The sequence below is a fragment of the Geotrypetes seraphini genome, chromosome 3 (genome assembly GCF_902459505.1).
Source record: "Geotrypetes seraphini chromosome 3, aGeoSer1.1, whole genome shotgun sequence".
NCBI lineage: Eukaryota > Metazoa > Chordata > Amphibia > Gymnophiona > Dermophiidae > Geotrypetes > Geotrypetes seraphini.
In genome coordinates this window covers 207,784,832-207,798,380 of record NC_047086.1, presented here as the reverse complement: position 1 = coordinate 207,798,380, position 13,549 = coordinate 207,784,832, and the positions used below count along the sequence as shown (strand labels likewise).

Below are 13,549 nucleotides of genomic sequence, written 5' to 3'. Positions count from 1 at the left end.
TTAAACATATCGTAGTAGCTCAGTACTTCTTCGTTCAAAGGAGCCAGTGATCTTGAAGCAGTAGTTCATTACCCTCCCTATATTCCATTGCTGCATAACAAGGTTATATTAAGAACCCATCCCAAATTCCTACTCAAAATAGTCTCTAAATTCCACATTAATCAGTTTGTGATTCTATCTTCTCTCTTAAGGCCTTATTTTGCTATACAGTATAATCTCATTATAACGGACTTCAAGGGACCTGGAAAAATGGTCCGTTATATCCAGAGTTGCATTTTTTAAAAACTTTATTTAGGTCAACTTGAAACAACGTTCAAACAATGAACAACACAACCATATCAGCTACATCAAGAACAAAACTCAGCAAAACATTGGTATGGCACGAAATGATTGCAAAACCAGAACACTAAAAGATGTTCTAAAGCATTATGTCGTACTGTACTGGAAGAAAAAACTCTGTCATTTTCTTCTTGGCTGCATTTTGATACTATATCACCGGCATGCCACACGCCTTGTAGGTGGAGCCTGCATGTCCATTATAGCCGAAGAAAACTACAGCTAAAAGCGGCTCTGGGGACCAAATTGGTTGTCCGTTATATCTGAAAGTCCGTTATATGCGAGTCCGCTATATGCGATGATTTTGATTATGTTTATAATGGCGCACGGCCGGACCAGCGGACCTCGTCTGCTATAGGCGAGGTTCTGTTATAAGCAAATCCGTTATAACGAAATTATACTGTAGTAGAACAGTCTTTACATACCCTAGACTGCCATAAAACTTTGCAGCACTACTTGCAGAATACATCCTCTTTGTGTAGTACTTTTAACTGTTTACCAAGAACACCAGCATCCAGTGTGCCATCTTCCGTTCAGTATCAGAATATATTCAGCTTTGCTATTCAAATTGGATCTACCACCTCAAGAGTTGGTGATGACTCATGCACTCAGGGCTAAATCCCCATCTATTGCACGCCTTCATGATACATCTTTAGCAGAGATATATAAAGCTGCCATTTTATATTTTGACAAGATATCTTAGTATACCCTGGATGTTTCTTCACAGCATGATTCTGCTTTGGTCAATTAGTGTTCCAAAATCCATTTAGCCATGATGTGTGCTACCATTCTATCATTTTTATTCTTCTATAGGGCGTCTTTGACATTCCTTATTTTTCAGGTGATCCTCGGCTTTGAAGTTGGCAACAAATGTGCTTGCAATTTCCCTGCTTGTTAGAAACATAGACAACAATGAAAATTGTCCCAGAGGGTAATAAACAATAGAAGTAATAGGTTTCCCTCTATTCCAATTGGGAATGGTGGGTTTCAAGGTTGTCAAACCACTGCATGGCAACAAGTCAACTATAAAACTTTTAGAAAATTTAAGATGTAACCTCGGTGCAAAAGATAAAAAGATATCGGTCTCGGAAAACCCGAATTCTAGGCTTATACCAGTGTAGAAAGGGCTATTTCTCAAGCCACTTTAGCACCATCATAGGCATACATCTAGTGTTCACTAGCGGCGCCAGTGATTTTCTCTAAGGCATTTTCTCCTCACTTGTTGAGTATGGACATTGTTTTCATAGACCCCAAAGAATTGGCACCTGAGGAAGGGAATATACCTGAAACTGGGCACAGTTGAGCCTTACTTTCCTGGCGGCGAAGACGTGCTAGGAACATCTACGGGGAGAATTACTAACTGGAGAACTGTTGTGCAATTGAGGAGTGCCTGAGATAAGTACTATGAAATCGCTAGTTTGAGCTATTTGGTTTGGTGGATTTCAATTTTGTATTACACAGTTATATATTTATCATAGAAACACCTATTAGTGGGTTCATTATTATTTAAAAGCACTAGATGTATGCCTATGATGGTGCTAAAGTGGCTTGAGAAATAGCCCTTTCTATACTGGTATAAGCCTGGAACTCGGGTTTACCGAGACTGATAGCTTTTATCTTTTGCACTGAGGTTACATCTTAAATTTTTTTAAAGTTTTATAATTGGCTTGTTGCTCTGCAGTAGTTTTACAACCTTGAAACCCACCATTCCCAATTGGAAATAGAGGGAAACCTACTACTTCTGTTGTTAGAAACACAAAAACATGATGGCAGATAAAAGTGGGCCCATCTAGTCTGCCCATCCGCAGTAACCATTATCTCTTTCTCTCTCCAATAGAAACATGATGGCAGATAAAGGCCAAATGGAGATGGAGAATGTGTAGTTGTATGCTTATAATGGGGTTTTTCATAGGCCAGGTAATTCAGACACACTTTCCTGCCCCTTTCCACTCTTCTTTTTTGCTTTGCTATGAACTGAGCTGAAGAGGGAAGTACTATAAACATGCTCGATGATTCTCTAAGCAAAGGACTCCTTGAGCTCTAAAGGACAGCATCACACACAGAGCCACCCAGAGGCTGCATTAGCTTGCTTCTGCAGAGAACCTCCGTTAAAGGTAAGCAACTACACTTTTTATAAACTTATTTTCTAGTGAAAAACCTATGTTAACCAACTGTAATTAATGATGTCATAGTTTTAATATGTTTCAAAGAACATTTATCATACTACATATGTACTGCATGACCTTTTTATAGTTTTAGTTCAGCACAAAAGGAAGTGGGAACGGACAATGAACACTCCACTGAAGATCACCAACTTGTTTATTTCAGAAAAGGACACAAGCAGAAGCTGTGAACCCGACACAGCATTGTGTTTCGGTGTCTGAGGAACGTCTGCATCAGGGGTCACTAAACATAAAAACATAACATTAAATCACATCAAATAAAAATTAAAAACTCAAAACTACAACATAACATAATATTTACATAAGACAATAAAAGAGCGCAAACATGTAGCTGCGTAAACCAACTTCAAAGGCTAGCAACCATGCATAATGTTAATGCAGAAAATCTCAAGTGTATCACTATGTAACTTTGTAACAAAATAGCAGCTTTATAAAATGTTAATACAGAGAATCTCGAGTGTTAACATTTCATGCATTGTAAAACCTGAACTGAAGAAAGAGGAAGGTGAGTATAAAGCGAGATATGAAAAGCCACAGGTAAGGAGAAAAAAAGGAAAAAGAAGAAAAGAAAAAAAGGGGGCCAAGAGAAAAGAAAGAACAAAGAAAGGGAGGAAGAGGGAAGAAAAACCACACCAAAGGAAAATAAGCAAAAAGAACACAGAAGAAAATCAGAGGACAACATAGAAGAAAATTATCCCATCGGTGATCTTTAGTGGAGTGTTCATTGTCTGTTCCCACTTCCTTTTGTACTGTTTTATACCCATGGGTTCTCTGTCCTGTTGGACTTTTTGGTGTTTACTTGGCCTTCACATTTTATAGCTTTATCATAAGCCTATTTGCAAGCCAGCTTTTATTATTGCACACCATTTTATATGTCAGAGAGAAAAAGGGGGGTCCAGTTATTTTGTTAAAGAAGATTGTTAAAAAGGCATTGATTTTATTTGTTAGTATTTCTTTGGTATGTTTCTCTCAAAGGGATCTTAAGAGCACCTTAATCCCTACAAGTGATGATCCAAGTTTGGGGGTTTCTGGACTTGGCTGTTCTTCTTCCCCTTCAGTGTTGGAGAGAAGGATGGTACCTGTTTGCGGTATCCTACAGTATAGCGGTACTGAGTCTGTTCTTACCGGAATACTTTTTCTGCTGTCTAATAGGAATGTATACATGCAAACAAGTGTGAGACATGTGGGGATCTGATGCTGCGTCATGCAGGGGAAGCCCTGAAGATCTTGGGAGGAGTAGGGCTCTTCTTCAGTTTCACAGAGGTAACTGCAACATGATGTCCTGAATAATGTGTGTCTCTCTGTAAATTGCATCTACGCTCTTAAACAGAGCTTATTGGCTCTGGCTTTCAGCTTGTCCACTCATCATTCAGCAGATACTAGATTTATATAGACGATCCAAGAACCAGGTTAATATGTATATTTTGGTTGCTTTGAAAATAAATCTGTTTTGACACTCAACCAGCCAATAAAGCTGTGCCCTGGCGGGTGAGAGAGGAAGTGGGATGCTGTATCCGCATAAGTCGGTCAATGTAGCTTGAAATTTTAAAGAAGCTGTGAAGTGGAGGCAGGCCCTGGTGACTTCACCACCCTGTATGGTATTACTCTTACCCTTAAGAGATTTCTTTTAAGAAACAAACAAACAAAATGACAGGGGAGTCAAACACAATAAAAATGATGGCTCCCTGGACATACTGAAGGAGCTTGCTCAATATTGGGGGGTCTCTCTCTCGCTCTCTCTTTCATCACAATTTTGTGGTAGGCATGTATGCGATCCAGTGGTTGTAGTTCAGAGGTATTTGGGTAACTTTTTTTTCTTTTCTCTGATGATAAGCAGGTATAATATTCTCACACGTGGATATTATCATCTAGGGAACCTGGTAAGGGCTCTACCAAGTGTACTTCCATTTAAAATTTTTAAGGTAGTGCCCCTACTGCATGCATGCCAGTACCTTCCTGCCTGACATCAGCTCATGGGACCTGCAGTTCTTAGTTTTCCTTGAGAGCTGAGAAGCGGTGTCTTCAGTGTTCTCTTCAGCGCGTCTGACTTTTTGGGGTTTTTTTTGTGCCTTCCCATTTTTATTTTTATTTCTTTTAGTCATACTTTTTTGTTTTTAGTGTTTTCTTATATTCTTACCGACTTTGGTCTAATTTAGTCATACTTTTTTGTTTTTAGTGTTTTCTTATATTCTTACCGACTTTGGTCTAATTTGGTCAACTTTTTAGTTTTTGACCTTTGGCCTTTTCGTCCCAGGAGCATTGATCATTTTCACATTCTTTTCACATTAGCTCCCCAGGCCATTTAGCCCTTTGAGTTTGTGTCGGCTGTTTTTCCCTCCATATCAAAATTGGTACTAAGCAGCTTTAAGAAATGCTTTTGATTTATTTTTTCTAACTTTTTTGCTGTTACACCCTGTTAACATCATGTTCATAAATTTTTGCTGTTATATCTAGGAAAAACTGATATAATTTCAAAACAGTTTTTTGTAATGATAACTCTATTCTGTTAATACTTAGCCATACATCGTTTAGAGTGATCTCTTTATCCTTAGGGAGAACTTCAGAGCCTTGCCCTATGACCATCTGCACAGGGGTCAGTTCTTTAGGTCCCTCCAGGGATTGTGCTAAGTTCTCTAGTCCAGGAGGTAAAAATGTTTGTGGGGAAGAAGATGTTCCCTCCAACACTGGGTGGGACTGTTCTAACCCTGGGGAATATGGTGGTTGAGGAGGTGGTGTAGGTTCCCCAGAGGATAAAGAAGCATTAAGAGTGCTTTTTCATTTGCAACAACACAGGAGCCATAAGGTGACGATCCATCGGACCAGTCATCAAAGTTGTTAATACTTTACAAATTACTGCTGTTTCCAATATTAAAGATGGTATGTTGACTCATGCTAAGTTAGAAAAACTAGAGAATTCTATAAGGGCTAAAAACCTCCGTTTTTTTAAATTTTCCTGTAACACATTATTTGTCTTCCTTAGAACTCTTGAAAATGTACTTGAAGGATATATTACAACATACTAAAGTGGATACTCTTGAATTAGATAACCTCTATTACATTCCAAGAGTGTCTAAAGAAATACTTGAAGAGGGTGAAATGGATAAACTTGTTTCACCTGACAGTTTGAATGTATCACAGTTCTTGAATCCTCTAAGGACATAATTGACAAACGAGCAACTTTAATAGTGGTCTTTAAAACAGAGTTGGAAAAACAGGCTATTTTGAAATTATATTTCTTGAAAAAACAAGACCTGTTTTGTGGCCAATGTGTGACAATTTTTCCAGATGTCTCTAAGCATACAAAGTTTAAAAGGAAGCAATTCCTCCAGTTAAAACCTAGGGTGGTGGCAACTGGAGCTGCCTTCTTTTTGAAATTCCCATGCAAGTGCTTAGTCTCGTATGGAAGTGATAAGTACATTTTTTTTTGAACCAGTCCAGTTAGAAGACTTTATTAAAGGGAAACCTTTGTTGAAAGCTTAACTTCTATTGTTAATAATTATATATATATATTGAAGGAGGGTGTATGATTTATAGTTGGCCAAATACTGCCTGTGATGTTAAAGATTGATGGTTTTAAGTTTTTTATTGATACTGGTGACCATTATAATGTGGACTTTATCATTGTTGATTAATTTCCTTTATATGTTAAGTTGTATTTTATATACAGAATTCAGTGGATATTTCTGAATATTTGTTATTGTAATGAATAATCAAATAAAGAATTAAAATTAAAAGAAAAAAAAAAGAAATGCTTTTGATGTAATCGGACCATTTCAGGCTCTGATCCACATAATTGGTGCATTCAGTGCCTTGGTCCTGAACATTAAGAACATAAGAAATGCCTCTGCTGGGTCAGACCCGAGGTCCATCGTGCCCAGCAGTCCGCTCACGCGGCGGCCCAACAGGTCCAGGACCTGTGCAGTAATCTTCTATCTATACCTCTCTATCCCCATTTCCAGTAGGAATTTGTCTAATCCTTTCTTGAACCCCAGTACCGTACTCTGCCTTATAACGTCCTCTGGAAGCGCATTCCAGGTGTCCACCACACGTTGGGTAAAGAAGAACTTCCTAGCATTTGTTTTGAATCTGTCCCCTTTCAACTTTTCCGAATGCCCTCTTGTTCTCTTATTTTTCGAAAGTTCGAAGAATCTGTCCCTCTCTACTCTCTCTATGCCCTTCATGATCTTGTAAGTCTCTATCATATCCCCTCTAAGTCTCCTCTTCTCCAGGGAAAAGAGACCCAGCTTCTCCAATCTCTCAGAATATGACAGGTTTTCCATACCTATTATCAGACGTGTTGCTCTCCTTTGAACCCTCTCGACTAACACCATATCCTTCTTAAGATACGGCGACCAATATTGGACGCAGTACTCCAAATGCGGGCGCACCATCGCCCGATACAACGGCAGGATAACTTCTTTCGTTCTGGCTGTAATACCCTTTTTGATTATACCAAGCATTCTATTCGCTCTCTTAGCGGCCGCTGCACACTGTGCCGACGGCTTCATTGTCATGTCCACCATTACCCCCAAGTCCCTTTCCTGGGTACTCTTATTCAATAACATCCCTCCCATTGTATAGTTGTACCTCGAGTTTCTGCTCCCCACATGTAATACTTTACATTTTTCAATATTGAACTTCATCTGCCATTTCGCCGCCCATTCTTCTAATTTGTTCAAGTCCCTTTGCAACTTTTCGTAGTCCTCTGTAGTCCGAGCTCCATTAAATAGTTTGGTGTCGTCCGCAAATTTTATTATCTCGCACTTCGTTCCTGTTTCTAGATCATTTATGAAGATATTAAATAGCAGCGGCCCGAGCACCGAGCCCTGCGGGACACCACTCGTGACCCTCCTCCAGTCAGAGTAGTGGCCCTTCACTCCTACCCTTTGTTTTCTACCCTCCAACCAGTTTCTGATCCATCTATGTACGTCTCCTTCCACCCCATGGTTCTTCAGTTTCCGGAGTAGACGTTCATGGGGCACCTTGTCAAAGGCTTTTTGGAAATCTAGATATATGATGTCTATGGGGTCTCCTTTGTCCATCCGTTTGTTGATCCCTTCGAAGAAGTGCAATAAGTTCGTTAGGCACGATCTTCCCTTGGGACATTATCTGTGTCCTCTGTCTCTATATGCAAAAAGAGGTCACTTAAAGACCGCAAACTACAATTTGAAAAGCTTTTTGGTACCAAATCAATATCGAGCATAGCTGAGAATTGGAACTCAACACTCAGCCTCCTGAGATTCTGGCAAGGAAGGGAGAATGGACAGGGGGAGCACACAAGGGGTGGTGGTGGACAGCCAAAAGAAAGACAGAAAGAAAAAGACAAATACAGAAAGCGGCTAAGGAAAAAGAAATAAAGACAGACACACACACATATATATTCTAGCACCCAAAGTGATACGGAAGAGGAAAGGCCCTGCCTGGGCTTGCCGCGAACAGCCTGTTTATAGCGCTGCCACTGCTGCTTTGGGTAAGAAATGGGGGGTTGGTGGGTCAGGACTGTTGCCACTGCACTGAAACGCTTCCCTGCTCGGTTGGTTACTCTACTGCGCATGCAGAGGCATGGAGGTATGGCGTTTCAAGTGCACATGCGTGGCTAGGGTTTTAGTATAGATACATATATACACACATATATATGCATATATGTATGTGTGCGTATGTGTATGTAGGTGTGTATGTATGTATATATGTGTGTGTGTGTGTATATATATATATATATATATATATATATATATATATATATATATATTTTTTATTTTTTTTTTCATATTCACACTAGTGTTTTAAGCCCGTTACATTAACGGGTGCTAGAGAGATGTCTGGGTTTTTTTTCTTTGTCTCTCTCTCTTTGGACGCTGTCTGTCATTCTTTGTCTGTGTCTCCCCCTGGCCCCCTGTCTGTCTTTTTTCTGGCTCCCTGGCCCCCTGCCTGCTGTATTTCTCTGTTGCGCCATGCCTGCCTGTCTCTCCGTGGCCCCCTTCCTATGTCCATAGTGTCCCATCCTATATCCTTAGTGTCTTCAGTGCCTCCTTCCTATGTCCTTAGTGCCACACTGCTGCTTTCCTATGTCCTTAGTGTCCCATCGTATGTCCTTAGTGCCCTCAGTGCCTCCTTCCTATGTCCTTAGTGCCCTCAGTGCCTCCTTCCTATGTCCTTAGTGCCCTTTTCTATATCCTTAGTACCCCCAGTGCCTCCTTCCCATGTCCTTAGTACCCCTTCCTACGTCCTTAGTGCCCCCAGTGTCTCCTTCTCATGTTCTTAGTGTCCCCAGTGTCTCTTCATGTTCTTAGTGCCCCAGTGCCTCCTTCCTGTGTCCTTAGTGCCCCCAGTGCCTCCTTCCTATGTCCCCCTCACTGCCTTCCAGACTTTCTCACCCCCACCTCCGAAGCCAGCCTGCCTGCCTCCCTCCCTCCCATCCCCCTCCATTTCTACCCCCATCCCCCCGTACAGTAGAACCCGGCATTTTTCTATCCCTCCCTTCCTCCCATCCCCCTTGTGCAGTAGAACCGTTGAGCAGCATGTTTCCATCTCCCCCCCCCCCACTACCACCGCCGTGCAGCAGACCCAACTGGCCCTCCCATCTGACCCTCCCACCGCGAGACGACCTACAAACCTCCCGGCTCCAGCAGCGTCCGCAGTACTCTAAACACGCTGCTTCGTGGACTTCTGCCCGTGATTTCCTCTGTCGCGTCTCTGTCTCGATGGTGATTTCCTCTGTCGCGTCTCTGTCTCGATGTCATCAGGGACATGGCAGAGGAAATCAGGGCAGTAGAAGGCCGCGAAGCAGCGTGTTTAGAGTACTGCGGACGCAGCTGGAGCCGGGTGAGGGGTGAGTCGAAGCGCACATGCGCACTCCTGTCAGCCAGGGACCTACGGTTCACGGATCATGTATCATGCAGGTAGGAGTGCGCATGCGCGCTTAGCGTTTTATTATTATAGATATATGTATATATACTACTTATATACATGTGTGTGTGTATATATATATATATACATACAATATACATATACATACAATCACACAATACAAAGATGAACAACTGAAAAAATTGAAATGCTTATTGCTAAGGAGTAAGATGAGGACAAGATAACTGAAAGTGCTGACATTAACTGTGTGCTGATATTTTTTTGGTATTTGGTGAAAAGTGATTAATCAAGCACATAAACTAAAACTATAATGCAAACCCTTGCTCCACTGCTAACTTTTCTCTTTCTTTTTATAGATACTTGGTGTATGGCTGGCTATACGATACAGGAACCAGAAGGACCCCAGAGCAAATCCTAGTGCCTTCTTATAGAACAATAGCAGTCCTTCCACCACGTAGAGTGACTCTTCCTCTCCAGCCCCTTCCCTGTAGCTCTAGTATCTTATGCTATGGAGGGTCAATCTCTGTAAAAGGGGCAAGAAAAGCAGCTCAAGGCTGCTTATTTCCAGGGCGGTATCATCACTAAGCATAACTTGTATGTTCAAGGGAGAGGGTGGGAGGCTCTCTGCTTTTATTCCAAAAAGCTGGTACAATAATTTGTCAGATTATGTAGAGTTCTGTTCTTAATGTGATGTTTTGCCTTATGACAGAAAAAACAAGTATACACAGCACCTGAGCCAAGGCCACAAATGGTGTTTGGACACACTCCTAGCACATTCTTGTTTAATTTGCAGTGTGTTTACCGGGAATAGGTGAGGCATTATCCTTTTTATCCCATGTCTGCACATCTCTTCAAGAATTTAGCTACCGCTATTTAAAAAAACAGATCACAAAGCATAGTCATCAGTTTCAGGGGGGTGCAGTGTACTAAGTCTTCGATTTCTAAACCTACCAAGAATACGGACACTATTTTCTTAATTTGGGCGTATATCTGCAAAGCTGCTCTGCGCAAAAGAGTGACTGGATCTGTTATGCCACTCCATATATTTGCAAGGTGGCATTGCAGCTGTACTAGAGAAGTGTTGTGACCCAGTTGTTGGAGGGTAATCTCAATCCATCCTGACTTTGATCTCCGCTGACTGCATTCTTCTGCTTGCAGTTCTGATTGGAAATGGACAGAGCTAGAACTACAAGTACCTGTGGATAGAAGTTCAGAAAATCAGAACCGGGTTCGACTCTTCCAGGAACTGGATCGATTTTATTTTTAAAGCGGCTGCAGCTTTGATTAGTTCAGCATTGCTTCAGGAACTATAGGCTCTGCCACTGTCTTGGCTCTGATGGAAATATTTTTATTTGGTAGTGTGGTATGTAGTGTCCTTTTTAAAGCTAGTAACTGAGTATGTGCATCAGTCACGGCCAGTGATGTGGGAGGCCCTTTAGGAGTTCTAGACAGAGTTGTCGGCCTTCAGAATTTGTTTGATAGCTGATATCTACTAATGTTTGAAACTTTGAGGCAGAAGGAAAAAAAACCCAGAATTCCTTTTGAAAGAACTGGTGACAAAAAGAAATCAATGTTTTATTTTCCCAAAATGCTGAAAAAGGAGAACATGATGGGGGCATTTTTAGACAATGCTAATTGATGTCTTCTTGAAATTTTAAAGATGCCTTATTTTAAATCTTGTTTTAAACAGACCTAAAACTTGGTCATTTTACTAGTAATACAGATCTAAGGGTAACAAATCATTTGTCTAAATTTTTTTTGTTAACACCAATGTTTCTCAAACTTTTTTTTAAATCCAGTGTAACCCCATTTTAACAAGTGAGAAAATATGTGATCCTAGCTGCTGACAACATAAAATAGGTTCATCATTTGCCCTTCTCTCTTTCTCCTTCCCCACTCATTCAAAGCAGGGCTTGATTATTTGTGTGCTTGTAGGTCCTTGATATGCTGTATGAATTTCCAACCCTGTCAAGGTAGAGTCATGATGTGAATGTGCACTGGCTTATACCCTAGGTCCCATGTTAGCTCTCGCTACAACTCAAGACTTTAGAGGTGTGGGGTTTTTTTTTTCTCTAACCCCCAATCTCTGAGGATATGACACCATTTAGGGCTCACAGTTTGGGAACCACTGGTTTACAGTAAAGTAACTGATGGCTGATAGGGCATCGCTGAACTCAGCGAAGGAGCCAGAGGAGACCCAAATTGGAGCAATACAGCCCTGCAAAAAAACAAAAACCAAAACAACCACCACCTCCCACTCCCACGTCTCAGTTTCCAAAATATAAAAGCAGAGATTTAAAAATATAATTCAGCACAATGGTTTGGGGTTTCTTTGGTAATCAGTAAAAGGCTTCAGTTTATTTGTTGATGAAGAGAATGTTGGGGCAGGGGAAGAAGTGAGCTGAACTAAATATTAATTTGTCCTAATTCATAGAATACCTACTTGCTTGTCTCCTACCACTAGGAAAGAAAATGTATTTAACCATGAATTTGGGTAACATGGGCCATGCAGTGTCCTCCAGTACATCAAATACTGTAGTTCAACATTTTTGAATCTTGGATTGCCCTGACACATGAAACTCTCCAAGAACCTTTGCTCCATTACCTCATCCAGACACTGAAACTTTGAGTTAAATTGGTGAGACAGTATCGTGTATTTTGATGTTAGGCTTTGTTTTGGTGTATGCCGAGCTACCACAAGCAACCTTGGCTTACGTAGTAATTTTGAATAAACTCATGTATTGTGAGCTAGAATTGACAGTGGCTTGGATTTATCAATTCATTCAGATGGATTAGTTACATCAGTTTGGAAAAAAACTGGATTCTTTGGAGGTTTTAATCTTTAATTTATCCTTCAAATTGGACCAATATAAAATAGCCAAAGCTGTGACCTTGGAAGCCCATATGTTGTCCAGACTGCATTAAGAAAGTATCTGGTACACTTGCATTACAGTAGCATGTTTTATTGACTGCTGACAGTTCAGCAAGAAAGCTTTGATCTTATTTATAGAAGCTTAGAAAAAGAAATCTAGTCAAAGAACATATAGAGAAGTGATAAATGCATTTTTGAAGGATTTCTTTTCTAAATAGGATAGCAGTAGGTTGCAAGAGCAGTATTAACCTTTTAAGGTACTTGTAAAGCTAAGTTGTAGGATATAGGTGCTCCTATGAGCAGTGAATGAAGAACTTCCTGGGAGAAGTGGTAGTGTGTGACTGTAGCTGTAAGCTCTAGAAGCCCTGGTTCAAGCCCTGACTTGAGTACAGTTGGAGGCTTTGAGCTGTGGCTCAGTCTGCACGTTTTGGCTTCTCAGAACCTTAACCCAGGTAAAGGTGGCTTTGCTTTAGGAAAGACTATTGAACAGCAGGGGTGCTGCAGGTCAGTACCAAGATGCCCACGGACAGAAGACTCTTCAATTGAGCAGGATTGGGAGATCATAGGAGGGAAAAGTTCCGGATGCAGTCTACCATTTTTGGAGTTGAACTTTGAAAAGAACAAGACTTAGGCAGGCACAGCAAGTCCATTTATCTAGAAAATGTTTTTTCAGGCACTGGTCATCTTGTTCCATGGAATATTTAAGTGTGCTAAGTGGGATTGGAATCGAGGTGGCCAGCTGTTAACACAATGAGAGCAAAATGCTAGATACAAGTTGTTGGGATGTGTTTCCCACATTTTGCTGATCTACCTACACATTTCTAAGAGATAAATATGAATTGCAATTGTCTATTCACTGTAATGTATATACAGTATATCACTGGCATGCAGTAGATTCTCTCAAAGTACCTTCCATTGTAAAAAGGTATTTAAATAAATCTTTCAGTGATGAATACAGTTTCAAACATTTCACCTTTGTTTGATCACCTATCTTAAGATGGCTAAAATAGTTTACATAATACTAAGTAGAGGGTAAAACAAAGAAAATATATACAAGGCACAAAGAAGGGTGGAAAAGAGAAGGGCAAAGGAAAAACCAAAATGAAACGATATTACAGTTTAATGAACTGTATAAAAAAGAAGACATGAAAATCCATGCAATAGCACCAAGGTGGAAATTTGGGTTTAGAGGAGTAAGATTTTTACTAAACTATCTATTTTTACTTTAAATTCAGTCTGCCGTGCTGTCGTTCAGTGCCCCAGTCTTTGAAGAATTCTTGAGGCTTATCTT

The 13,549-nt window shown here is 40.5% G+C and overlaps 1 protein-coding gene across 1 annotated transcript in view; it reads left to right on the top strand.

Moving 5' to 3' along the window:
- The window catches only part of TSPAN31 (tetraspanin 31), a 91,516-nt gene extending 78,301 nt beyond the window's left edge, over positions 1–13,215 (top strand). Inside the window, exons 5-6 of the mRNA XM_033936508.1 lie at positions 3,672–3,782; positions 9,743–13,215. Of these exons, the coding sequence (XP_033792399.1) occupies positions 3,672–3,782; positions 9,743–9,817 (186 nt within the window). The 3' untranslated portion in view covers positions 9,818–13,215. The remainder of the gene's footprint in view (positions 1–3,671; positions 3,783–9,742) is intronic.
- Positions 13,216–13,549: the final 334 nt, after the last annotated feature.